Source organism: Poecilia formosa, unplaced genomic scaffold (genome assembly GCF_000485575.1).
Source record: "Poecilia formosa unplaced genomic scaffold, Poecilia_formosa-5.1.2 Scaffold526, whole genome shotgun sequence".
NCBI classification, from domain to species: Eukaryota; Metazoa; Chordata; class Actinopteri; order Cyprinodontiformes; family Poeciliidae; genus Poecilia; species Poecilia formosa.
This window is the reverse complement of record NW_006800465.1, coordinates 120,621-147,691: the sequence shown is the minus strand read 5'-3', so window position 1 is coordinate 147,691 and position 27,071 is coordinate 120,621. Positions and strand designations below refer to the sequence as shown.

Here is a 27,071-nt window from a genome sequence, read left to right as displayed (position 1 = left end):
TTAACTGAAATGTTTAGATCTTTGAGGAAAAAATATTTTTGTGCTAGCTTATTTTTTGTTTTCTTCATAGCAAGAACTTATTTATAGGCATTTCAATAAAGATTATCATTGTGTATTTAAAATTCTGCTTTGTCCCAATTAGAAATGGTTAAATAGTACAAACTAATTCAATCGAGACTGTTTATACATGTAGCTAGAGCTAACACTGTTAGCTTAACTTTCATTTATGTCATAAAACAAATCAGAAACTATGGAAACAGTGAAGTCTGTAGAATGTTTTTTGTTTGAGGACCAAAAACCTTTTCATATTTGTTAAAATAAAATAACAGAATTTGAGTCTGACCAATTAACTGTTTTCAACGATTTAGCCAAACAAAGCTAGGCTATGCTAATCTATTAGCTTAGCCAAAATAAGATGAGTACAAAAAGAAAGCAAATGAAGATATTTCCCAAAATATCACACTATGAATCTTGTTAAAATGTTTATGTTAATTATCTATTAGCACAATGTTAATGAAACGTAAAGTATGTTGAAATTCTTCTGACATCCATATTTGTCATTTTTTGGTTATTTCATTTAATTTTAAATGTTTATGTTCTTGTAAACAGTACAGTTAAACAACATTTAATTTCAATAAAACAGAATAAATAAATTAAGAAAGAAATCTGACAAAGCTGGCAGAGAAACAACTGAAAAAACAAAGAGAAAGATTAGCAGCTAAGGAATATGGAAGTATGTACGGAGTCCCATCAGTGGAAAGAGAATCCCGTTGCGGGTAGACCACCGCACCAGTTATTTAGGAATTTTAGGACATCCTGACACTCTGGACTGTGGGTCGTCTGTGGGGATAAATCAACGCAAACAACCAGTCACTAATAATTTATGTGTCTGATTCTTACAAACCCTGGCAAGGAAATAAAACACAGTATAATCCAGGTCTGCGGGTATGTGGATACATCAAAATATGGCATCCAAAATTGCATATAATCAATCTGAAATGTACTCTTAATGTGGATAAAAACCAGAACAATTTTATTTTCTTGGGATGAAAAACTATTTTCAGCTGAAAATGTGAGGGACATAAAGGAACAATAAATTAAGTTGGTTCCAAAAATTATTTAATTTTATTTAAATAACTAGTTATTTAAATAAGTGTGATTTATTTAAATAAGTATTTATTATTTAAATACAAATGATTTATTTAAATAATTATTATGTTCATAATTTTATATATTAATTTAAACCACGGTAATTGTAGTCCAAACATTATTTTGTGAGTGCATGATTGGGAAAAATTACAACATGAATTCTAATTTTATGGTACTTTCTTGTAAATGAGACATTTGGTTGAGTTACAAATACGTAGAAATCAAAGTTTGGGAAACTCAGAAGAAAAGCTTAAAATTCCTTTAAGTTTGTCGCCTCAGAATTTTGAGTTCTGACAACTTTTCTTTTTTTACAGTGCTGTATGGAAAAGCATTTTTAGACATTTTGATCATTAGTTGTTACAAAAGAAAGAAAAATAGAATATATGAACAACATTTTTACCAATTCCTACTATCCATTACACATCTGAAAATTTCTAAAGCAAATTATATGATTTTAAAAACTTTAGGCTCCCAGATTAAAGGGGTGATGCACTGAGTTAACTGCCATCTAGTGGCAAAAGAAAATATTACAGCCAGCTGATAGTAAATCATAGAAAAATGCAAGAAAAGCTTTTAATTAACCTAGTGATATTCACATTAATAATTTAAAATCAAATATGGTACAAGCAAGAGTTTTTAACTGTTCAGATTAAGAATTAATGTTAGTCAGAATAAGTCTAATCTCACCTTTGTTGCCATTAGAAATTTATTCCAGTCTTCTTTGTTGGCTGCTTTTCCAGCAACTGGAAACTCAATTTTATTCCTCAGCACAGGATAACCTTCAGACACAGACAACACAGGATAAGAGGTAAACTCTGTCATGAGAGCAAATATCACCAAAGCAGCAAATAAAAGCATATTTTGTGGATTATTTAGGCGTTATCCTTAATATGAATAAAATTGGAAATAACGCTTCAATAAACCAGAACATATTAAAGCGAGGACTTTTAATGAACATTTCTAATCAGCTAAAAGCAGAGGAAAGAACACTTTCATAACAAATTGCTGTCTTGAAAACTGAAGAAAAAGACTAAAAGGTAAGAGCGCAGAAAAACCAACAGCATATTTTGAGGCTTTGAATTTAATCTTGATGCTTCTCCAGCCGCAGTTACTTTCATATAAAGTGTTCAATGAATTGTGACGATGTTATATTGTTTCTGGTGTTTATCATTTGAAAAAAAAATCACTTTCATGCTTATTGTATGCATAAATAATATGTATCATAATTAAATTGTCCTCGAGAATGTGTGAAAATGATGAGATTATACAGAACACAAATTACTGCAGCTGAATGAGGCATTATGGGTATTTTGTCTCTTCTGGGTGAATAAAAAGAAAACACAAATGTGGAAAACATTTTTGTGAAAACTGTAAACTCATGAAAGGGACGATTCATAGGCCTCCAAAATTCGGACATTTTTTTGTCTCAGAATTCTTAATATTTCGAAGAATCCAGAATTTAATCTCAAAATTCTGACTTTTTCATCTTAAAATCTTGATTTAAATTTTTTAATTCTGACGGTAATCTCCAAACTTTGACTGGAATCTCAGAATTCAGCCTCTAATTTTCTGAGAAAAAAGTCAATTCATTTCTTTTGGCCCTAGTCCTCTTCTGTATTTTTGGTTTTTGCCTCACAGAGGATAAAAACGCTTCCTATTTTTCCTATTTCTTTCCTAACTTCAATTATCTGAGTTTTCAGACTATAGATCATGTTAAACATGTCACGGTGCGTTACCGGTGAGGACACACGGCAGCGAGCGAAGGCCGGTGTTGGCGGCCACCAGCGACGCTTCGTACGTGTCCCTTTCATCCCGAGGCAGAACCTGTTCCAGCCGGTTTTCCACGGACACCATCAGAACCCAGTCACGGATCTGCTCCAGCTGGGCGTCCTGCCATCGATACGAAAAATAAAACAAGCATGGCTGTAAAACCCTTAAGCGTAAGAGACGTTGTAGTTCGAAAAGGCAAAAGATTGCTAGAAAAAAACTCAAACACTTTCAGATTAATCTCAGAAATTTTCAAGAAATTATATTGGAGAATGAAAAGTCAAAGATTTACGAGAAAACCCCCCCAGAAATTTTGAAATTAATTTAAAAACATTTCCACAGCAAATTTGGAAATTTCTGGAGTTTTAAAAGTAAAAAATTAGAAGAAATAACTCTGAAATTTTGAGATTAGTCTAAAAAATTTTCTAGAAAAAGTTTGGACATTTCGGTGTGAGAGGAATTAAAAATTTGTGAGAAAAAACATAAATTTTGAGATTAATCGGAGGAATTTTCTAGAAAAAATTACAACTTTTGAGTTTCCTTGTTTTTCCTTGAAAATTTCTGAAATTAATTTCAAAGCATCACAGTTTTTTGGCGGAAATTTAGTCCTTTTTTAAAACTGAGCATGGCCCAGAAAGCAAAAGCAGTCATTGCTTTAGCAGGATGGATTATGGTAGGAAAAAGAACATAGTAAAAAATGAAAACATAAAATATTGTAGTGCATTACAAATATAAACAAATTTAAATCTAGTGAATATAACATCTTTAAACATCCTTATACCCTTAAATATACAACTTAAAAAAACAAATTCTAGTTTCAACAAAAGATGAGCAAAAATGTGATAAATTCTGCCTTCAGAGGTTTCAGTTTTCGCTACAATCAGTTCGTCCATCATCATCTCTCATCTTTCGTGCCTCCTGAGTCTGTGGTTAAAAACCAAAAAGTGATGAAATGGATCAATCCAACAGCCAACGTTCGGCTGACAGCGACACTAATGATTTCATAAATCCACGCGAGCCGCATCTATTCTCATTTATTAACAAGACCAGGGAGGAATGTGACACTAACTCCATCAGATCTGATTTGCGGCACGACATCGATATTGTCTCCATCTATCAGGCCGTAATTTCAGCGTGGATCTGAGCTGAGTGGGAGGAGATGACTTTCTTACGGTCACACAGAGTTTGGTGGGAAGCGGGACTTCGAAGGGAATGTCTGTGTCCAGGAAGTCGGAGTGATCCGGAGCGCGGCCGTCGTCCAGCGCCTGCAGGAAGCGAGGAAAACAGAATAAATACATTTACTTCTCAGTGACTAGTTTTAGAAAACAAAGACGAAAAAGTGATGAAGATAAATGGAGCTGGAAGAAAGCTGGTAAAATAATCTCAGAAAATAGGATTAATGTAAAAATAAATCATTTATGATGTTTGGAAATAATATATTTTTAAGAAAAAAATCAAATAGAACCCAGAAATTTAACAGGGAAAGACAACTGAACTTCCAACAAAGTTATAATCCCACAGCAATTTTAAAAAAAAGTGGCAAAAAAATATTTTCATTGATGAGAAGAGCATCATTTCCTCCATGGTTTAAGTCAGAAATTTTAAAAAGGAGAAAATTACCTGTCATACCGAAAGGCTGTCATGTTTTTCATTAATCTGTGACACATTTACAGCTGCACAGAACATTAATCTCAGACAATTATTGACTTTCTCCTGATACAAATATATTATATTACAATTTTTGTAATGTTTTTACCAGTAAAGTTAGCCTCACTAAAGATTAAAAAAAATTAACAAGTTGGGAAATTAGGGTAGGAATTTCAAAATTGATTTATTTTTCTTTCTCCCTTTTGGACATGTTATGTTGACATTACTTTTTATTTGAGAGTTTTGATTGTTGCTTACTTTGTTTTGTTTATTTTATTCATTTATCTATGTTTGTTGTTTTTCTCATGTTCAAAATAAATGTTTAAATGGAAAGAAAAATGTAGTACAAAAAATTAAATGTTATCTGAAAAATCATAAATTTGGTGAAAGAATAAATTTGCAACTATAAACGGATACTTTTTTGCTTTTTGTCGTACATTTGCAAGAGAATAGTCAAAACACTGAGGAATCAAATTTAAATGTTCGGTCAAAGAGAGATGATATAAATATACTTACATCACATAAGTCCACAAAGTGGTTGAAAAAGATAAATGCCATGTTCTCCCAGCCAACAGCCTGACAAATACACAGATTCAGCATTTAAAGATGAAGACAAAACAAAGTTATTTACAAAAAACGTTTTGCAATTTAATCACTGGTAAACGTGGAGCCCAAAAGGAGTTTTAATATCGTTCACTATATTGTTCTTTTCAGCTAAATATTTAAATAACATTCAAATAGGTTTGTAATATTTCCAGATGGACAAACCTTGCAGGCGAGGCCAGCTTCATAGAAAGCTTTATCTGCACGAATCAGCTCCGTGTAACGCAGCAAAGACACAGAAACCTTCGCTGCTATGCTCATCTGAAAATGCAAATAAACAGAAGAAAGAGCGTCAGTGAAAGCAGCATTTGAACAACAGATGCTTTTATGAGTAAAAACTGCATTGTTTGAAGATTAACTTATTCAATTCCTGCAGAAGACAGACATCAGTCACCATGTTACAGGTGATGTTTGTAAAGTTACACAGTCAAAAACAAACAGTAACAATTTGGGTTAGTTAGCCTGAAATAACAGAAAAAAAAATGCAGCTCATTTTTCAAATATTTAGTTAGGAAGCTTAGCGAGCTAACTATATTGTTCTGAAAAAGCTAAATGTCTAGCAAATTAAATGTTTAGCTCCAAACTAAATATCTAGTTAGCAAGCTAAATATTTAGTTTCTTATTAAATATTCAGCTTCAAAACAAATATTTAATTTGCATGCTAAATATTTTGTTTGTAGCTAAATATTTAGTTTGCAATCTTAGTGAGCAAGCTAGCTATTTAGCTCTGAGCTAGCTAAATATTTAGTTAGCAGGTTAAATATTTATCTTCACACTAAAATATCTAGCTAGCAAACTCAATATTTAGCTTCAACCTAAATATTTAGTTAGCAAGCAAAATATTTAGTTTGTAGCTAAATATTTAGTTTGCATGGTTAGTCAGTAAGCTTACTATTTAGCTCTGAGCTAGCTAAACATGTAGCTTTGAGCTAGCTTTATTTTAGGAAAAGAAATGATGATAAAAGAGATGACATGATACGATCCATTTCATGATTTTACAAAGAAGTTCACATGAACCAGCTTTTATTTTGGTAATCCACTTCCGCTTACTGGCAAGTAAATTTGCACATTACAAAAGCTAACTAAATATTTAGCTTCAAACTGGACATTTAGTTCTGAGCTAAATAATAAATGAAGTATTTCATTTGAAACTGACATTTAGAATAACTTGATGAAAATATGACTTGGAAAATTAACCCCTGTGTTTTTATGACAGGCTGAATCACCCAAAATATTGCGATTAATTTTTGACTGCGTAACTTTACAAATGCCACCCCATACCTACCAACTGAAACATTCTGTATTTATGTCAGATTTAAAGTTTACCAGCTGCTCGACTCCTTTAGCGGCGGTTCGCGCCGCCAAGTAGTGAGCGATCAGCAGCATCTGCTCAAAATCTTCATGAGCCGGAGAGTTGGCCTCAGCCGACTTGGTCAAGTTCTCACACTGAAACCGAAACCACAGAGACATCGCATGTTTCACTGCTGTCATGTCAGAAATGGAAAAGCTTCCCCTTCCTTGTGTTGGGATTCACCAGCTCCAGCAGGAAGTTTCGCAGGTCGGCCCACATGCGGTAGGACTCGGGTCCGGCAGTGTTGGAGCGGTTGATCAGGTCCAGAAACAGACGTTTATAAATGTTGAAGTTCTTATAGGAAAGAAAAGAAGTCTAAATATCCTGAATTAAATAAAACAACATCACAAGTAGAACAAGGTATCTCTGGTAAAACACATGAAAGGTTCTTGAGTATGTTTTACTTGTGGGTTTGGTGGCGCTCCGTGCTGCATGTAGAGCTGCAGCGCTTTCACAGCCTCTTCCTCCTTGATGAGATGAGTCGCGTAAAGAGCCACGTACTTATGGAGGATCTTAAAGTTCTGGCAAAAACAAACAAATCAGTGAGGAAGAGCACAGAAAAACTAAAACTTGTTTATGATCAAAGAGTTTTACTGTACGACATCTATGATGGTGTATTGGGGCCTTTATAGAAACAAAACAAAAAGGAGCAAATTTATGCAAAAAAACCCCTCAGAAATGTTGAGATTATGTTTTTGAGGAGATACAAGGACAGTACCTAGTTTTGAAAAGTCAAAAAGGTGCAAACAGAAAAACAGAGAAATGATTACATTCATCTCAGAAATTATCTAGAAAAAAACATGAAAATTTCTGAGTTTAAAAAATCAAATATTTTCACCTTTTGGAAATGATCTGACTTTTAAAAGTGATTATTTTTTTTACTTTTGACGACAAAGAAACATGTCAGAAACACAGAAACATTTCTCTGCCATGGGGAGCTCAACAGTAGATATGGGCTTATTTTAATCCTTGAACACAAGAAGCTGCTCAGGTCAACTGTCTTTGTGTCTATTAAAGTAACAAACACCTCAGAAAAATCAAGAAAACAGAAGTCAGCCTGATGTAACTTTATTAACTTTAACATCAGTTTATCTATGAAACACAGAGTTCAAGCCTTAGGTACATCTACAGATTAAACAGGAAGTCTGTCTTTGTACCTGCTTGGAAGCCGTTTCCAGACATTTCTCCCACTGGCCTTTCTCTGCGTACAGATCTAGAGCCGCCATGACGTCCACACTGACCAGCTGAGCACAGAGTCACAACAACAGCTCGTCACGTCCGGGAAGCACACAGCGTCAAACTTTAAACTGAGTGGACCTATGATGTAAAATTCACTTTTTGCATGTTTTCTGCGCTTGGGGCTCTACTGATTCTAAAAACAGGCCAACTGCTTAAAATGGCAATAAGTTCATGTTTTGTTGGTGTCTGGAAAATGAGCCGTTTCAAAAACCTCCCAATTGTCAAGTGACATTCCATGGGCACCAGCAACCCAAGCAGAGCTCCAACACATTTGATCAACTGGTTTTACCGCTGCACAATGGCTGCTGGAAAAGACAAGTGTTTTGTTGCTGACTTACTATCCAGAAACCACTTGCTGCATCTTGTTGGTTGTGCAGGAGGCTCCATTTTGCTTTTCAAAGCTGTACGGTAGTATAACTGCTCATCTGTTTGCAGCCATTTTCAAATGTGAGTGTAAATGCTGAGTTTATGTCACTGTGATTTTGTGTAAAAAATGTCATGAACATGTTTTGTATCGCCCAGCATAAAAGTTCACCTTTAAAAGTGTTTGATGAGCAGAGTTGTAGGGAAATGGTTTGAAATTTTAGAAATTATCTGTCATCAGAGTTTGTTTTCAAGAAAAGCTTAAATATTCGTTCTTCCATTTCTTTTCAATATTTACATTCAATTACTGGGAAATATGGCAACTATCTGCACATTGTTTTCCTATAATTTAATGTTTTTGGGTTAATTTTAAGGTTAATTCAGCAGGAAAAGCAGAGAGATGCTTACAGACTCCACTCTGCCTTGGTTTTTAAGATGCTCCTTGTACTTCTGGTCCACGTAGTTTTCATATCTGTGAAAAAGAGCCAGAAGTTAAGAAGGTAAAGCGACAAAACTTTTCTGTTTTTGGGTTTAGAAAAGAGGCAGGTGTGTTTTTAACCTCGGCTCCAACTCTTTGGCGACTCTCTTGGCTTTATTCCACTCTTCGCCATCAATGAAGGTGTCGATCGCCTCTTTGATGAGGTCCATGTTGAGGTAAAGTTCAGCAGCCTTACAAAACAAAACACAAAGAGATACGAGTGAGATCAGAGCTTAAAAGGCAGACAGCATTGTTTTTTAACCTTTGAGGGATGTTTAAATTGACTATGCACTATTTATAATTAAATTGTCCCAAGGTGTATCCCAAAATGATACACCTTGTAAAACTAAAGTAAAAATTCAATATTAATTCCTTTCCATTTTCTTTCTTTAACGGTTTCAGACCTTTCCAGAGATATAAAGTATAAAAGATTTCTTAAATCTTTTATGCCTGCTTTGTCCAAAAATCCAAAATTTTTCTAAAAACAAAATGCAGAGTGGAATATTTTTGATGTGGGTGTTTCAGTCTTCACCAGATCAAAAATGAATAACATTGTTTTTTATCCATGATTATTTTTGGAGCAATGAGAGTTTAAAGAAAAACCCAAAAGTGTGATAAAAATCATTATTTTTCATCTTAACTGCATTAATTTTTTTAGTTGCTTCGCGTTAAGACGCTCACTCACAGCGTTGAACTTCCTCAGCTGTGTGAGTCGCGGCCCGACGACCTGAACCACCTCTGTGGCTCGGTTCCCACTCAGGAACTTGATGGAAAGTTCTGCTGCCTGGAAACAAACAAACGAACAAAATGCAACATTCACGTGAACTGGAGTTTTAGACCTAGTGACAAAAAGAAAAAAACATGAAGAACAACACTTTAACAGCAAAACATAAATTTAATATATTTGCTTATTTGGAACTAATGAAACGCCTTCACTGCTGTTGCTGGAATCAATGCAACTAAAGATGGACGAGTTTCTCTACATGCTGCGACGTTAGTCCTTTAATCCTGGAAATATTCTCCAGCTGATAGAAGGCTGATTTTGTAACCGTCTTTATGTGACTCTGAAGGTTCAGTTTTGATAATAGTTAGTATAAACGCTGATGTCCAGCTTTAATCCCAGCATTGATTTTTCCGACCCTTTGACCTCCTGCTAAAGCCTCAGCAGGAGGCCCAGAGTTCAATCAGCAAACGGTTGTAACTCCCGACTCGTCCCCCGGGTTGATGCTACGGTTTCTGGGTTAATAAAAATCCCAGCGGAAACAAACCTATTGATCGCCACAACCTTTCCTTTCACAGCAAACATCCAAATTTCAAATGATCTCGTCTCTGCAGGCCTCAGGTCAATAACACACAGAGCCAGATGTTTATCTTCACACAACCAGGAGTGTGAAGACTTATAGCGCATCTCTTAATAATTATAGTATAAATGTAAAAAAATCAGAAAAGTAAACACCTGTTGGGAAATAAAAATAAATAAAAGTAAACATTTTATTGGCTAAAATGCAATAAAACTGCAAAAAACTTAAGGAGTTTTGACCAAAACATATTTACAAAGAAGTATTTTTCTTTTTTAATAAATACAAAATATCTATATTTTCTCAACAGTTTTGGCTTAATTACTGTTCTGCATATGTTGTTCTTCCTGCAAATGGCATTTTTTTGAGTTTGTACACTCTAGTTAATAATTAATCTTGTGAAATTTCTCTCTTCTGCATAATGCACACTATGCAGTAACTATAGATGTTAACTAGAAATGGATAATATAAACTTTAAATGTCATCCACACATAATCTGGTGCTTTAGGCTGCAGAGCGTCGAAAGCCTCAGAAACAGAAACATTCTCCACAAATAAAACACGCTCCACCGTTTATTATTCAGCAGTTTACCTAAAGCAAAGATTTCATCACAGATTTGGATGGATTTTCTGTTTCCACCCAGGGAAAAGAACAAAAATGAGAGAGACAGAAGACTTGGCAATCTGCTTCTGTGGCATAAAAAAAGAAGATCTCTTCAATCAGTTTGTGCCAATTTTCAGTCACAAGCGCTTCTGGTTTTTACAAGTACAGTGCCTCTCAAAAAGGGATTGATTTTGTGATGGAAAAGAAAGATAACATTCAAAATAATGTTTAAACTTTTTGCAGATATAAAATGTCCTCACAGCCTGATTGATTTGGAGAACTTTTGGAAGGTAAAAGTCAGATCTTGGCAAATATTACGAAGCCAAAATGTGACTTTCCAAAAGACTGTAACAGACTGAATGGTGAAATTAAATCTAAACTATTAGTTAAAAGCAGAACTCTTCAATCGGAGCGCGACACAAAGAAAAAAATAAACAAGAACAAATAATAACAGTGAACATTTAACCGTCCATTCATTCATCCAGCCTCCGGGGGCGCTGTTACAAAGTGCATGGATAGAGTGGAGAGATAAAAACTTGGTATGGAGTTAAACGTTCAGATTGGTTGGATCTTCTTCTCCAGACAGAGTATTGAATGTATTTTGTGAGACTTCTACCTTCATCCAGCACTTTTCCATCACGCTGAGGTTGGACTCGTCCTTCACCTTCAGGTAACAGTCGACGGCGCGGGAATATTCTCCGGACTCCTCCCACTCCTTGGCCTGCTCCAGCAAACCATCCACACCCCTAAGCGCAAACATTCAGGATTACACGCTTCAGGAAATCCTTCCTTTTATTTCCAAAAACGACTACCGTAAATTAAAAAAAATTAACACTGATTACTAACCCACCCCTCTGCAGCAGCTCTGCAGCGCTCCCTAATGAAAAAATGGGGCTTGCAGCCGTAAACTCTTCAGGAATAATTTTGCGTTTTTTTCCCTCACTTTCTTTCGTCTCCACTGGCAACTTTTGATCTTTTCTCCCACGAGCCATTAAAGCATCGGGGGGAAGATGAGAGCTGCATGCTGCTGGTTTGCTTGCTAACGAGCTGTTGGAAGTTTTAGTTTCAGGGGAAAAACACGAGAGATTTTTAAATAAAGCATCTAACCGTTTGTGGAAGGATTCATTTGGTGAGCTTCAGAGGAAAGGCTGCAAAATCATTGGGTTTGTTGTGATTTGAGGTTGTTTAAAGGTGACCAATTATGATTCCTCAGACAGGTTAGGTGTGTGGGTTATATAAAACATGTTCACTACATCTTTTGCACAAAATAATTTTTAAATAACCAGATTTTAGTCTGCAGATCTGCCTGCTTTTAGCTGTTGTTGGACCTCTTATTTTAAATCCAAATAAGCTGCTGCTGGCCATATCTCCCAACTCAACATTTACACTAAATCAATTCTGCACAGCTTTTCTGTGTTGATCGATACAAAAACTTCAGATATTGGTACTGAAAGTGGAAAAAGTGGATTACTGCATCGCTACAGAAACAGCCAGGTGATTTTATTTTTTTTTGGTGCTTGGGCTTTTTTAGTAGCAGTAAAGACTCAAATGGAAGTATAAACATTTTAGAACATCAGGGCTAAATTAACTTTACCGGCTCCCCTTCTTGGAGGCTTCCCTCTCGTAGTCCTCCTGCAGAACGGAGAGCTTGCTAGGCAGATACTCCTTACAGATCCGAAACGCATCGCTCCACATGTCTGCATCCTGTCAAACACACATGGAAGAAATAAAAACAACCGACCTCAATGAGGCACATAAAACAATAAAAATTAAAAACCATCACCTTATAAAACTTAACGGCCAGTTCAGGCCTCTGCGCTCGCAGCAGGAACGCCTCGGCCTTCAGGAAATCCTTCTCCTCGAAGCAGAGCCGGGCCTGGCCGACCAGAACCTCAGAGACGCTGTCCGGGTCGTAGCTCTCGGCCACTCGCTGAGCGTCGGCCCAGTCCTTGTTGTGGACATACCTGGGACAGGTTTGGACAAAACTTCAAATTAGACAAACTTTTAAATATAAAATAAGAGACAAATTAACTATTCCCCCATATTTATGCACTAATCTGGAGAGTAATTTAAATAAATGTGTAATCTGAACTCCTGGCAGAATATTTTAAATTAGAAATCCTGACTTTCATTTAATTCACAGGTGTCAAACTCAAGGCCCGTGGGCCAAATCCGGCCCGCCTTAAAGCTTTATGTGAACCGTACATAGAACCTTGAAAATGATCATTGTTTGTTTAAATAATATTTTAGCAATCAAATGAAGGCAGATTTCTATGGAAAGGGATTAGGGTCACTAAAAAGAAAGTAATTCTGACTTTTTCTTAGAATTTACCAGAATTAATCTTTTAAAATCAAGAGTCAGAATTGTGAGAAAAACAAATTCTGAGAAAAAACAAATTCTGAGAAAATAAAATTCAAAATTCTGAGGAAAAAAAGTTAAATCAATGTAAAATGATGTTCAGGACTTCCATAATAATGGAGCTAAATAAGTCACATAAATAACGGGAAAAACAAATAAAAGTTTGAAATTTATTCTAAAATGGATGGAAAGTCAAAATAATACGATTTGTGAAGTTCTTAGAAAATGTCCACAAATAATTTGGAAAAGCAGGTTAGAAAGTTAGCAAGTTAAATTTAGCTAAAAAGAGTTTTAAAGAAAAAAAAACAATCTCTTCCTCCAGCACTCACATGAACACGGCTTCCTTTGGTTTTCCTGCTTTGATGAACTCAACTTCCGCCTCAGGAAACCTTCCCTGGTTTTCAAAATGAAACATGTCAGAATTAAGGATTAGCAGAAAGTATGAGCTGACAGTCGCAGGTAATAATGTCTGCTGCATTAGTGACTGATCAAATTTACAACAATGGTAATAAGGGAAGCATGTCAGACTGTTGGAACTTCATTCAGATGGGAACTGACTTCCTCCTTCGCCTAATAAAGAAAAATCCCGGTTTTAATGAGCCGGGCCTCGTTACAAAGCGTTGAACGTCGCTTCATAATCGCATCAAGCTTGTAAACAAAATCTTTCCCACTGTGATGGCGGCTTAGATAAATGAGACAGGTGGCTAATTTACCTCATCCTCCAGGTATATGGCATGCTTCAGGTGGATCTCAGGAATCTTTTCTTTGTAAGACAGGTGAGCCAAGTCAAAGGCAAAGTCAAATTCACTAAAAGTTAGAGGAAAAAATCAGTAAGTAACACTTTGTAGACATGTATCTAAGTAGTAAACTGATAAATCCAACAGTAATCTCTGTTGATAAGCAGATAATGATGACGATGATGCTCACAACTTATTAGCAGCAGCCTCGATGGCGTAGTCCAGCATGCCAAACTTGTTGAGCAGCTTGACAGCGGCCTCTCCGCCCAGACTCTTGGCCCACAGGAAGGCCACCTGTTTCTGGGCAGCAGCACCTCCATGGCTCTTTGCCACCTGACGCAGGTCACAGGGATATTTATGTAGAAATCAGAGCAAAGCTCATACATATATTAGGGAATTTGCAGCTGATGATACGAGAGAAAAAACATGCAAGTTGTAAATTAGTTTGAGACAACATAATCATTGTATTACCAATACTTTATCAATTTAGTCCTATTTGGACACATTCACCTTTCCACGTATCTACTTTAATATATTCTCTTATTTATGTCTAAATTGCGGTTCAGGGGACATTTGTGGCTGTTGGAATAATTTTGTGTGACTGAAAAATGGTCCTAATTTGGACACATTTTGTAATTGAGGTTGAGATGAAAAATGGAAAGTTAATATCTTTTTAAACAGAAAATGTTAAGTGTTAAGTGTTAGCCTTGTTGTTTTTTTGCTTTTATTTATTTTATAGAGTTGCCAAATAAATGGAACATTGACCCAGTATATCTGTTGTCTTGATGATGTTGGATTAAAGCGATGTGAATGAAACCGAAGTTTCCTAAAAGTTACTTCTGAATTCTGGAAAGTAAACATAAATTCAGCTGCAGACCTAATATGTTTTGGGTCAGGTTAAAAATAAATGTAACAATGTATTCAGTTTAGTAACAATGAAAAAGTAACATGTAATGTGATGTTTTTACCCTGTATGCGTCCTCCCACATGTCATGGACTCTGTACATATGGACTGCTGCCTTCCACTCCTCCGCCTCCATTAAGTGATACTCTGCTTCTGAGAACCGGGACTCGGCTTCCAGCTCCTGCAAAGTAAATAAAAAAGAAACATATTTACCAAATGTACCAGCATGAGTTAAACATCAAACACAGAAAAGCTTCACAACTTAAAGCTTAGCATGAATTATTACCCATCTGCATCCCTGCTCAAATCTGGGACACAGAAAAAAATGAAAATAAATCATAATCTGCTACGATTATTTAAAGCTCTTACAATTTCACTTTAAAACAAGATAAAAAAAGAAGTATTAAACATTTTTAGATACATTTATAATATGCAAATAACTGCCATTGTAATCATTCATGTATGTAGCTGTGCAGCTAACATGACTATGGAAAGATTATTATTTTCTGTGTTGCCACTTGGGAAAACCTTTGTGATTATTTGTTCCATTTAAATTAGATGCATTATTACATGTGCAGAAATCAGTCTAAAACTAATTTATTGCTGAAATAAAAACAGATTAACAAGCATTTTTCTTCATGTTTTCATTCTGTGTTAAATGTATTGTAGATTTGGGATTTGAGGCCTTTGAGAGTTGATCTTAATTTAAAGGTTCAGTAGTCTGTGTTAGATAATTCATGAGGGAATATTCCAGAGTTGCAGCCCATTTACTGTGAAATTCACTAACGTTCTTTTCAGCGACTACAGTCATCATGACAGGCAATGTAGTCAACGACAAAAAAACCAACAATTTACCTGAGCAGCATGTGTCCAACTTAGAGGCCAAGAAAATATAAAAAATAAAATAAAAAACTGAAATCTGGCTGACATTTGCTATATTAGAAGAAAGTCATCTGGTTTTCAGTTTCTTTTGGTTTGTCTGAAATTTATATTTAGTTATAAGAACAGGATTTGAGTCACTTTCTTTCAAATCATTTGCCAATATTTACTGCTTCTAATTTAGCAAATAAATAGAGACAGTAAAGTTAGTAAAACTCTCTAGAGCAGGGCTCACCAACTCCAGTCCTCCAGGGCTACCATCCTGCAACTTTTAGATTCACCTCTGCTCCAAAATGTCTGACTTCCCTCACCAGCATTCATTCCTCTCTGCAATAGGCTGGAAACAAGCAGCTTATTTAATCCAGGTGTGTTTGAGCAGAGACGCATCTAAAACTTACAGGATGGTAGCCCTGGAGTTGGTGACCCCTGCTCTAAATAAACAAACTTCTATTTACTGTAAAAGTCTGGTACTAAAAAGACAAATAGTTTGTGTTGTATTTAACATTTTCTTTTGTAAAAAAATTATTTTGGCAATATTTTTACCCTCATCACAAATAAAAAGTCTCCATCTGCATCAACAACTGCTAGATGGGACAAATTTGCATCAGTTTTGAACTGCAGTTGGGGGCCACACAAACTCAGTTCAAGGGCCACAGATGGTCCCTGCACCACACTTTGGACACGCCTGGTTTACACAACATGAAAATAACTGGTCTTAGTTTCTGCTTGTGTTTCACTAAAACTGCAAAAACACAAAATCTTACCAAGTTCTTTTGGTCTAGTTTCAAATGGAAATATCTTCATAGACTTTAAATAAAACAGAACAAAATTATAAGTAACTTTTCAGCAAGAAATGGGAGCCAATAATTAAGTAAATAATTCCTTAATATGTTTTTATATTTGTAAAATGAGAGATCAAATATGAATTAAAGAAACTAACATTTTCAGAAACATGTCTTTTTATTAAAGGCACGATCTTTACAGATATAACAATCTAAATCTTCAACTTAAAAGGAATTCTAAAATTATTATGACGAAGCGAAACGGTATTGAATCAGCTGAGGTTTTGTGAATTTTTTGTGTAGTTGAAATACGTTAATAGGTGCCAGATAATATAAGTTTATACTTTTTTCTGCTCCCTTTTATTCATGATTTCTGTTAGTTGTTACATAAAGTATTCATATTTATTATTGAGTGAAAAAAATATAAGTACTAGTTCCAATGGAATATTATTTCACTTATAACTAGAACTTTTGAATAAATTTTAAGTATTTAGTGACTTAAAACAAGCTCCTAAATCTTGCTGAAAAGTTACTTGTATGTTAGTTTTCTTACTTCAGATGTACTAAAATATTTGCACTACAAACTAGACAAAAACACTTGGTGAGATTTTGTGTTTTTGCAGAGAATGAGGTGGACTGATTCCTTCACAGAGGAGTTTTTCCATCTGCTGCACCTTGGCCAGGTGGAGGTGGGTCTCCGTCAGCAGGTCAGGGTGATGTTTGCCCACGACACGAATTACATCATCAAACATCCGGTTCTTCTTGTACATGGCGACGGTGAGGTCAGGCCGATCCAAGGTGGAAAAAAGCCTGCAGGGTAAACAAAAAAAAGTTTTGGTATATTTGTTTCTTTTTCATGCAGTTTTGATAAAGATGAAAGGTGGCAGCTTGAGTTTGATTACCTTTCAGCCTCCTTTAGCTTCCCGTTCTCCTCCAGCTGCTGAGCCCTGCTGATGTACAGACTGCCAACCTCCTCCTCCGTCATGCACTGCACAGCCAGCTGCACACATTTAACAGCAGCAGCAAATAAATCCGTCACATTCTGGAGAAAATCTTTAAAAAACTGGCATTCTGATGAAATGAATAAATAAAACTAACTTTGCTTCTTCAGTGGTTTGTCACTGACCTTGTGAGCTTCCTCCCAGCGCCCCGCTGTGGTGAACATGTCAACTGCATCTTTAATGTGACCGCCCTTCACAAACAGCTGCTGCGCCACCTACAGGCAACAAAGGAAAAACACATCCATCAGATGGAAGGATGGAGAAAAATAACATGATGGATGATGGAAAATAATAAGATGGATGGATGGTTGGATGGATGATGGTTGGATGGTTGATGGATGGATGGATGATGGTTGGATGGATGGATGGATGATGGTTGGATGGATGGATGATGGTTGGATGGATGGATGGATGATGGTTGGATGGATGGATGATGGTTGGATGGATGGATGATGGTTGGATGAATGGATGATGGTTGGATGGATGGATGGATGATGGTTGGATGGATAGATGGTTGGATGGATGGATGGATGGATGATGGTTGGATGGATGGATGGATGGATGGATGGATGGATGGATGATGGTTGGATGGATGGATGATGGTTGGATGGATGGATGGATGATGGTTGGATGCTCCACTTCCTGTTGCGTAAACTTCGCTGCTCCTTGAGTCAAATTTCTCTTCCTGATAAACAATGGGAACTTTTCTTCCTCTCCATGCAAACACTCAGGTTCCTCCTCCTCCTCTTCCTCCTCTTCCTCCTCCTCCTCCTCCTTCTTCCCGAACCTGCAGTAACTTTCCAGGCGTTTCCAAAGCGGCGGTGCGGAGCGCTTGTTATCTTAATTACCTTGTGTGAATGTTCCCGCTGAGCGGTGCGGCTGCTATTTTCAGCAGCTGACGGCGAGCGGAGGCCGTTTGGCTCAGCTGAACTCATCACAATCAGCGCAACATGCAGAGCGCATCAACACCATCATCAGCTTCCTGTTCCTTTGTGCTTTCCACTTCCTTTATCTCATTATGTCCCCCTTTCCAACAGCTATACTCCATAGTTTATTGTGTTGAAGGTACATTCAGCAAACTTTTCATTAAGGCTGAAACGCCCTGAAGCAAGCCGTTACATAAACAGAGAGACGGGAGGACAGTTAAAAATGGCGACTGCTTAAACGTTTTATAGGTGGTGCAGAAATTCATTAACAAAGCTGCAGAGATCCAACAGATCCATTGTTCTGCAGCTTAAAATGTGACATTTAACGACTTGGTGGACTATTATATTATGCTAATTATGTTTAAAACACATAACATACATTTGCCAAAGAAAGATTTATTAAAAGAGACAGAATTTATAATTTGAGACTATCAGATATATATATATATTTTTTTTTTTTTTACAAAAAAAGACAGGAATTTAAACATTACTTTTGTCTGAATTCATTTTGCCTTGTTTTTTGGTCGTTTTTGTTTAATCTATGGTAACTCCATGTAAGAAATTGTTAAAAATTCAAGTATAATTTAAACTATATGGATCAAAAAAAGAGTTTCTTGATTTTAAAAATCCTTGAAGATTGTTGTATAATCATCCCTCTATGGATTAAATAATTTAAAAGTCTGATTATTTTGGGGGCTTTAAATTATTCACTGTTCTCTTTAACTAACTAACTTTTCCCTCCATCTTACCCCAACATTTATTTCTCTCCTCTCACCTCGTAGTCCTGAACGGAGGCGTAGTGCTGAGCTATCTTAACGTAATATTTCTCTGCTGATGGGTCTTCCTGTAACTCCAGGATGTGGACGGCCTTCTTCCACTGGCGAGCTGCGATCGCCGCCTCGATGGCTTTCAGGGTGCAGCTGGGAACAAGACAACACACACACTGCATTATGAAAAAACACAGCGGTTTAACCACTGATATGTTAAATTACTGGATTGAACATCGTGTGGTACCACACATGCGCCATTGATGGTAAAGGCAAAATAATGTAAGAACTCATCCTCAAAGATCAGTAAATTTAAATTCTAGTGAATATTTAACATTGGAGCTGGAAGACATTTTAAATATCCATAATAAATAAACAAAACAACAGAAACAACAAATAAACTGCATACTGGAGTTTCTGTAAACAAAACTGTTTTTCAAAAAGAGGGTTGGTTGAGTCAAAACACCAGACTGTGGACTTTTATCGTAGATTGTGCCAATATTCGCAAAAGTCAAACTGGATAAAATATGTTCTGCTGTAGCTCGTTCAATTTGAGCAAACTGTGGCTCCTACAAGCAGCAATTATGTTAAATTAAATTATTGTCCAGTATAAAAGAGACATTTGCTTAGTCCTCTCTTTAATCTAACCGAACTTGCAGAAACTAAACTGTTAAAATGAACAAATCAAAACATCAGCAATTTTCTCAGCTTTAATTGATTTAACCATATTTTATATAAATCAGATAAGAAATCAGGGCGTTACAGACATTTATGAGTGATTTATGCTCATCTCGCACTGGGACAGTTTGGTTTCGTGGATTTATTGCACAGTAACGGCGCCTGCAGGTGTGCGTCACTCGCTATAGCAACTAATCGGCGCTAAAATATACCGACGGGTTTAGCTACCCATTGGTCAAAGCTAAACTTCGTTATTCGTTCAAACTTTCTCTGCTAAATCTGGGCTATGACTAACTGTCTATATTTAGGATTTTTGGGCACATTTAAAAATAATTCCTCTTATCTTTGTAATTGGATTCTTGGTGAGGATTTAAAAAGGGATTTCTGGCTCCGTCTGCTGTGTTTATTTATCTTCCCTCCTCTCTCCTCCCCACCTGTCCATATCTACACCACCCACCCTGCTTCAATGAAATGATTGATGGCGGCGTCCATCTGTTTCTGCTGGACGAGGTAGTCGCCCCAGGCCTCCTCCAGATTCACCACCTCGGCAGGGAAGGCAACACGAGCCAGCTCCACCGCTTTGGGAAGAGGGACAAAGTTACTTAGACTAAAAACTACAAAAATATAAATAAAGATATGAAGACATTTGAAAATACCTTTTCTGAAAGCTCCACCTTTGCAGTAGCACTCCAAAGCTCTCTGGTTGTTCCTGACCTTCTCATATAAATCTCCAGCCTGGTCAGAAGAGAAGAACATGAAGATTATGGAAGGTAAATCAACTGTTTTTCCTGTAACTTTTATATTTAGCATTCATTGCAGACAAATATCAAACGCTTAGTTTCCAGGGATGAAATCTGCAGCTTTTAATTACAGGTCAGAAACATTAGATGAAAAACCAAAGAAGTCTGAAATTCTTCATCAACCTCTACTTGAAATCCAACATGGCTGCCCTGCGTGTAAAACGTGTTAAAAGTATCTGGACGTTACTCCAGGATCCGAGTTCTGACTCCAGAGTTTGAAGTGAGGCTATCAAACTTTTTAATTTACCTTAAATCACTTGCAAAACAAATAAAAAGGTAAATCTTGTACTTCTCTTCACTTTCAGATGTCTAATCAAACAGGGATGAAAGATTTTTCGAGAAGAGTTTTCACACAGACGTAGGGAAATGTGCAGAGAAATAACAGCCGGATGGAATGGAGCTCAAAATAACAAGCAGAACTTTTGCTGTTGTGCTCAAAGTTTTGGTCTCCTGGCATCAGTTAGGAGAACAATACTTCACTACACAAACAAATAAAAATCAACACCACTTACTCTCTCGTAAAACTCTCCCTTGATGAGGCTGGCAGCGATGCGGCTGACCGTCTCGGTGCTGCTGCAGATCTCCGGGCGGCTGATGGTCAGGCGGGCGGCTTTGGCAGGAAGTCCCGCCCTCAGGTAGAGGTTGATGGCGCCCTGGAAATCTCCTTGGCCCTCCTTCACTTCGCCGGCGCGCTCGTCCTGACCCGTCTCTGTCAGCCACTGGGAGTAGTTCTCACGCAGGCTGTTGAGCTCCGGGTGGCTCTGTTGTTCACCCAGGAAGGAAAAAAGCTTGTTAAGTGACTGGAGGACTTGGACATTCACAAACATCTACATTTATTTCACATATAACCAGGACTGATTAAATGGGACCTGCAACGTTGGGTTTCCATGGCGACAAGTAGGGCTGGGCGATAAGGGTTAAAAATAAAATCTTAGTTTTCAACACCAGCTCCATGTTCAGATTTAAATGGATTTTTCTCTTGCTGTCTGTTCAAAAAAAATAAATTAAGAATGATACAAAATATTTTCAAAAAGTCGTTTTTATTTTAATTATCGCTTCTCTGACATGTATGGCTAATTTGGGCAATTGTTTAATTCCATGATACAGGCATAAAATTACAAGGAAAAAAACACAATTTTACCAAAACTTCTTGAAATGACCTAGTTGTTTGCATTCCTGCTGATAATAATTTGATGCTGATATGTTGAAATATGAGGTATTTCTTTATCTGTTAAACCGACACCAAAGTACAACTTTACTTTATTCCTCATTTTAAGTTATTTTCTTTTTATTATTTTTGTGTTGGAGTTGTCATAAAGTGACTACTTTATTCTTGTATTATTTCGACTTTATTGTGGTGTTACTGTGTTCTTGTAATACTATGACTTTATTCTCGCAATAAAAAAAATAATCTTAGCTTGACCATGTATTATAGAGATGACCTGAATTCAAGATGGCCGCCCCCAGAGTGTTGTCATCACTCTGAACTATGGAAACCCAATGAGAGCGTTGGTGAAAACAAAATCCTGATTTGCAAAAAATTAAATCTTCAATAACAACAAAAAAAGATTAATTGATAAAATCAATTTATCATATTTAAAAGAACCTGTTAGCAATTAACTTCCTCCAAAAATATTTTTAATTTGGCTTTGGTGAGACCTCAGACCCAGTTATCTAAACAAATCCTCTATATTCAGGTAGAAAAGAATTTAAATCTGAACTGTTTGCATGTCTTCCTGTCAGGTAAGTTCACCTTGGCTTCGGCCACAGCGATGCAGTCATCCCACCTGTGGAGCTCCTGGTACATCTCTATGGCCTCATCAATGGCATTCTGCAGATACACACAAAACATCAAACATTTCAAATGACGGTCGTTAGGAAGCAACACAGCCAGATTGGTCTGTGAGTAAATTAGCAATAACTGACCAATAAAACCATCTCAGTTTCGGCAGAATGGATTAGATGGTTTTACTGCATCTTGAACTTGCATCTGTTAAAATACTGACTGGTTCAAATTATTTCTGTTAGTCAGTCACACCAACCTGCTCCATGTAATGCATCTCAGCCAGTTTAAAGTTCTTGTCCAACATGGCCATGTGGGCTTGGACTTGGTAAAATGACGTCCCATCTTCTCCCTAATTAGACGACACACATTCAAATATGAAAATGCAGAAAGCAAAATTCAGCTAAAAGGCTAAGGTTAGCTTCAATTCTGTCAGTAGCGTGTCATTGACTTACTCCACTCAGTAGGCAAACAACAGCGTATAAACTAAATTTAGCTCAAATACTGTCCGTTGATTATTGACTTATGCTAAAATTAGTATTTATATCAAAATTAGCTAAAATGCTTAGCTTAAATCATTAGCTGGAGGGCAGTCAGGCGGTTTAAAACAAACCGTTTCCTGTGAAACTTTGTTTGCGATCTGATTGGTCTGGTGGAGGAACCGGACAGTTGAGACGTCACCCAGAGCAGCAAAACATCTGCAGAATGAGAATTAAAAAAGCAGAGAAGAAGAGAACGATCAAGAGAGATAAGAGGAGCGATGAAACAACAGTAAAGGCTGATCGAAGGCCTGGAAACCTGCAAATTTAATGAACTGAGATAAATAACAGAATCAGTCTAATGAGCCTTCACATGCACTGCAAGTCTGAGAAATAGAAACCCCTTATAGCATTCGGCTACTTTATTACCAACTCTGTCTGAACAGTTGCATCAGATTAATGAAGAAGTCATAAAGAGAAGTTTAAAAAAAAGCTCCTTCTTACTGACTCTTCCTCATTAACATCGGTTTCCCTCATTAAGGGCATCCACACCAGAGTAAAAAAAAAAAGGATCTGTTCTCAGATTTTGGGATTTATGCAAATGGAGCCAAACCCTAACGAACAGCCTATGCATTATTAATGACAGAGAATTCAGATTTGAAGAGTATTTTTTACAACAGAGAGAAATAAAGATGGAGAGAGCGAGAAGGAGAGGATGATGGAGAATTAAAAACTGTCTGATGATAAATGAATTTGGAGGCTTGGACGCACCATCTGCTCTGTGCTTGTGTTTAATTTTGTATATCTGGACATTTCGGGGAATCTAATTATGCATTCTTATAAACAAAATATTTCTTTGTTATGGGGGAAGAATCCAGTTCTCTCACAATATTTTCTCCAGAAGTTGCTAAAGAAAAAGAAAGCCATTTAAAAACACGGGTTGGTGTATTTCTGTTGACCTGCTGACCTTTCTGCGATGTGCAGCTGACGCGCCTCTAACGCCAACTTGCTGAGTGTCTTCCACATGGCCTCAGTCTCTGGTGACATCTCCAGAGTCTCCAGAAACGCTGTTGCTCTGGAAACAAACAGAACAACGACATACAACCTGAAACTCGACAAACAGTCAATTAAGAACACCCCGAGTCTTTCATCCCAGCATCAAACACTGAGCTGCTGCTGCAGACGATTTTTCAGCTCTACTTATGTCTTTTACTGCAATTTGTCATCAAATCCTGGTGTAAACAACTGTGAAGGTAAAATAATTCACCTGTAGGAATAGAATTAGGACTTAAACGATTAATTGGATTGATCAATAGGTTGGAGATTAATCAGTTTTATCAACTTTTGGTTTTTGAAGGTTTAGTTTTTAGAAAATCTGGATATTTTTCATCAATGCACTGCTTTTAGTTCAGAGTGAGGCCGGCTGCCATCTTCTTTGACATTCGTGTTTTACAGCTTCTATTTTTGTGGACCTTCACATCAGGTGAACTCTACGATGAAATAAAAGGATCAGGCTAAGATTTTTTAATGTTTTACAAAAAATAAAGTCATAATGTTACAAGGATACAGTAATAGTAATATGTAGTAAATTGAAATAAATGAGAATAAAATATTAAGAGAATGAAATAGTAATTTCATAAGATCATTAATTATCCAAGCTTTTTTCTCGTTAAAACAAATTTTTTCTTGTAATTTTAAGACCTTCTTCTGGTAAAATTGCCTCTTTATTCTGCTGATATTATGACTATATTCTTTTAATTAAACAAAAATTATCGTATCTTGGCCCTGATACTCAGTTGTAAACCTCACAGCAGGGAGGATTGAAATGAAAGTCACGTTCTAAAAAAATGCAAGACGATTGAACATTTCTGTAAGGAACTGTTAATGCCAGATGGTAAGAGATGGGGCAGTTGAGGTAAAGCTAATAAAAGTCATTTTTAAAGGGGACCTTTTATACAAAATTCACATTTGTATGCTTCTGTACTTCCAATTGGTTTTTAACTGCTTCTAAAAACAGCACAAGTGATAAAAAAAAATACAACCAGTCATTTTTAGGCAATAAGTCAAAGAGTTCTGGTGTCTGGAAAATGAGTTTCAAAAATCTCCCAAATGCAACGTGACAGATCAGCAGGAACTACCCCTCCTGGTTACCCCAGCTGAGCAGAACCAGTTACCCAGCAACCTAGAAACCACTTGCTGCATTCCTTTTGGTTTTCCAGGAGGTTCTACTAATGCTTTTCAAAGATGTACTATGGTATAATTGCGCATCTGTTTCCAGCCATTTTCACGTGTGAGTGTAAACTTTGCGTTGGGGGATGTGGCCAGCAGCAGCTTATTTGGATTTAAAGTGACAGGAGCCCCAAAAACAGCTAAAAATAGGCAGAACTGAGCAGACTAAAATCTGCAAAATAATGTAATGAACATGTTTTGTATATTCGTTAGACTTATTCTAACCTGTTCAAGGAAGCATAAAAGGTAATTTTAATGAAACCCAAGAGAGTTATTGTAAAAAATTCAGCTGCTCCTTCTTTGAAATAAGAGGTCAGTTAATTATTTCCTCCGTTCGATGAGGATCCTTCATAAGAGGCTCCTCTTGGAGGTGTCCAAGTCACGACATGCTGAGGAGACACATTACGTCTCCCAGCTGGCCTGAGAGGGCTGCAGAAAAACAAGAGGAGCAGGAGGAAGCTGAGGGATAAAAGGACATCTGGGTTCTTCTGGTCGCCCTGCTGCGCCGCAGTGATTCACACCGAGGGATGGACGGATGTTTACGCCGCGCCACACTCATCATTAGAGCCATCTTCTTCTTTTGTTCTTCCAGGAAGCGAGGACTGGGCCTACCTGTCGTAATCTCCGTCGTCGGTGGCGGTACCGAACTCAATAAGGCCTTCGTCCAAAGAGTACCCCACCATGCTGACGCCTTCTGTCACTATAACTTCTGTCTTTCCATCGGCTCGTAGCAGGTCCATGATGTCTCCCTGGAAAAAAAAGATCAACTTTATTCAGTCTGTGACACAAGCAAGAAGTCTGATTTCAGTTCCACTTTGCTCTCAACTGAAGACATTTTAAGTACAAACATGTTCATTCTGGATTTTTGGCAGATTGATAAAATGCATCTATATTGGATATCATCCATCCCATACTCATACGTAGGCCAGTCGCAATAAACAATAAATCAATTAATCGCACAATAAATTTAAACGAGCTCAGTAATTTCCATTTGCATGACATTATTTTTTTCTTTCTATCAAAAACAAGAAAAAACAATAAAAAAGCTCCAATAAAAAAGGAGCTTTTTTTTAACAAAATATTGCTTACAGAGACTCATAATTCATTTTATTTGTTTTTTCTGTTGTTTTGTTTATTTATTTTGGATATTTAAAATGTCTTCCCAATAAAGTTTATTGATATTTGAGAATATGTCTTGCCATCACCATCAAATTACTTGAAAATGGTTTAATGTATATATATTATTGTTTATTGCAATAACTTCTGGGACAATTTGACAGATGAGGGCGGAGCACCAAAAAAATTTACTCAACTAAGAGTAAAAACAGAAGTACTCAAGAAACTGATCAAAACAGTCATTTACTATTTAAAAATTACATCATCAGATGGACCAACATGTAAAGTTATGTAGAAATTTTGGCATTTTAGAGACTAAAATGAAAATAATTCATATAAATAACAAAATCAGACAAAAGAAAAAAAGTTTTCAATATAAAACATATGAAACTGTAACAAAAACCGCAGGCGCAGGTCTGACATCACTTCACAAGAACCTACAAGATAAAGAAATACCAGCACATATCTAATTCACGCTAAAAAATTACAGCAAAACATAAAGAGTGACGATGAGTACAGAAAGAAATATTTTGGGTAATTCTTAATGAAAAAACCCATAGAAATGCTTTAAATGATGTACGCACTACGTCAGATTTCACTAAATTTAACTAAATTATTTGTGGGCTGAACTTTTGTACCTCCCAAAAACAGATGAAATCATGAGGAAAAAACGTGAACTAGCATCTTAAAAGATCACCCAGGAAGGTAAAAAGTCATAAATAATAAAGTTTGTGTGCACCCACCCTGATGGGGAACATGGTGATGCTCTCTGGGCTGTCGATGCTGTACCAGATGCAGAGGTTGCCCCGGTTCTGGGCGACCACCACGTCGCTGCCGGGCACCCACTGGACGTACGAGCAGAAAGTGAGCAGCGTGGTTTTCACCCGGGACTCGATGTCGTACAGGTTGAGCTGAGGAAGAACGAGAAGACGAAAAACACAAGATTCATCCTCAATCAGAGGATTCATCCTTAAAAACAATGCAGGGTTTGCACACTGTCCCACAATAAAATTCAAGCCCATGGAAAATGTTATATTTGGAAATGTCACACTCTGTACACCTGGCTGGTCCGAGAACAAAACATTAATTTAAGAAAAAAATCAGGCAATTTCAATAACTTTAACATTCAAAAT

The 27,071-nt window shown here is 36.7% G+C and overlaps 1 protein-coding gene across 2 annotated transcripts in view; it reads right to left on the bottom strand.

The window, feature by feature from the left end:
- Positions 1 to 629: 629 nt before the first annotated feature.
- Positions 630 to 27,071, bottom strand: part of ift172 (intraflagellar transport 172) — a 42,730-nt gene continuing 16,288 nt past the window's right edge. For both annotated transcript variants that reach the window (XM_016664904.1, XM_007540236.2), the window contains 33 exons: positions 26,682 to 26,849; positions 25,435 to 25,571; positions 23,561 to 23,668; positions 22,728 to 22,812; positions 22,374 to 22,466; positions 22,085 to 22,162; positions 20,844 to 21,092; positions 20,188 to 20,266; positions 19,989 to 20,109; positions 18,862 to 19,006; positions 17,286 to 17,375; positions 17,062 to 17,159; positions 16,834 to 16,969; positions 14,563 to 14,679; positions 13,785 to 13,927; positions 13,571 to 13,664; positions 13,187 to 13,251; positions 12,282 to 12,462; positions 12,093 to 12,202; positions 11,115 to 11,244; positions 9,283 to 9,381; positions 8,679 to 8,788; positions 8,528 to 8,591; positions 7,675 to 7,761; positions 6,922 to 7,038; positions 6,701 to 6,811; positions 6,493 to 6,612; positions 5,332 to 5,427; positions 5,080 to 5,139; positions 4,089 to 4,181; positions 2,886 to 3,039; positions 1,837 to 1,928; positions 630 to 840 (listed from right to left, as the gene is read on the bottom strand). In XM_016664904.1, the coding sequence (XP_016520390.1) occupies positions 751 to 840; positions 1,837 to 1,928; positions 2,886 to 3,039; positions 4,089 to 4,181; positions 5,080 to 5,139; positions 5,332 to 5,427; positions 6,493 to 6,612; positions 6,701 to 6,811; positions 6,922 to 7,038; positions 7,675 to 7,761; positions 8,528 to 8,591; positions 8,679 to 8,788; positions 9,283 to 9,381; positions 11,115 to 11,244; positions 12,093 to 12,202; positions 12,282 to 12,462; positions 13,187 to 13,251; positions 13,571 to 13,664; positions 13,785 to 13,927; positions 14,563 to 14,679; positions 16,834 to 16,969; positions 17,062 to 17,159; positions 17,286 to 17,375; positions 18,862 to 19,006; positions 19,989 to 20,109; positions 20,188 to 20,266; positions 20,844 to 21,092; positions 22,085 to 22,162; positions 22,374 to 22,466; positions 22,728 to 22,812; positions 23,561 to 23,668; positions 25,435 to 25,571; positions 26,682 to 26,849 (3,720 nt within the window). In that variant the 3' untranslated portion in view covers positions 630 to 750. The remainder of the gene's footprint in view (positions 841 to 1,836; positions 1,929 to 2,885; positions 3,040 to 4,088; positions 4,182 to 5,079; positions 5,140 to 5,331; positions 5,428 to 6,492; positions 6,613 to 6,700; positions 6,812 to 6,921; positions 7,039 to 7,674; positions 7,762 to 8,527; positions 8,592 to 8,678; positions 8,789 to 9,282; positions 9,382 to 11,114; positions 11,245 to 12,092; positions 12,203 to 12,281; positions 12,463 to 13,186; positions 13,252 to 13,570; positions 13,665 to 13,784; positions 13,928 to 14,562; positions 14,680 to 16,833; positions 16,970 to 17,061; positions 17,160 to 17,285; positions 17,376 to 18,861; positions 19,007 to 19,988; positions 20,110 to 20,187; positions 20,267 to 20,843; positions 21,093 to 22,084; positions 22,163 to 22,373; positions 22,467 to 22,727; positions 22,813 to 23,560; positions 23,669 to 25,434; positions 25,572 to 26,681; positions 26,850 to 27,071) is intronic.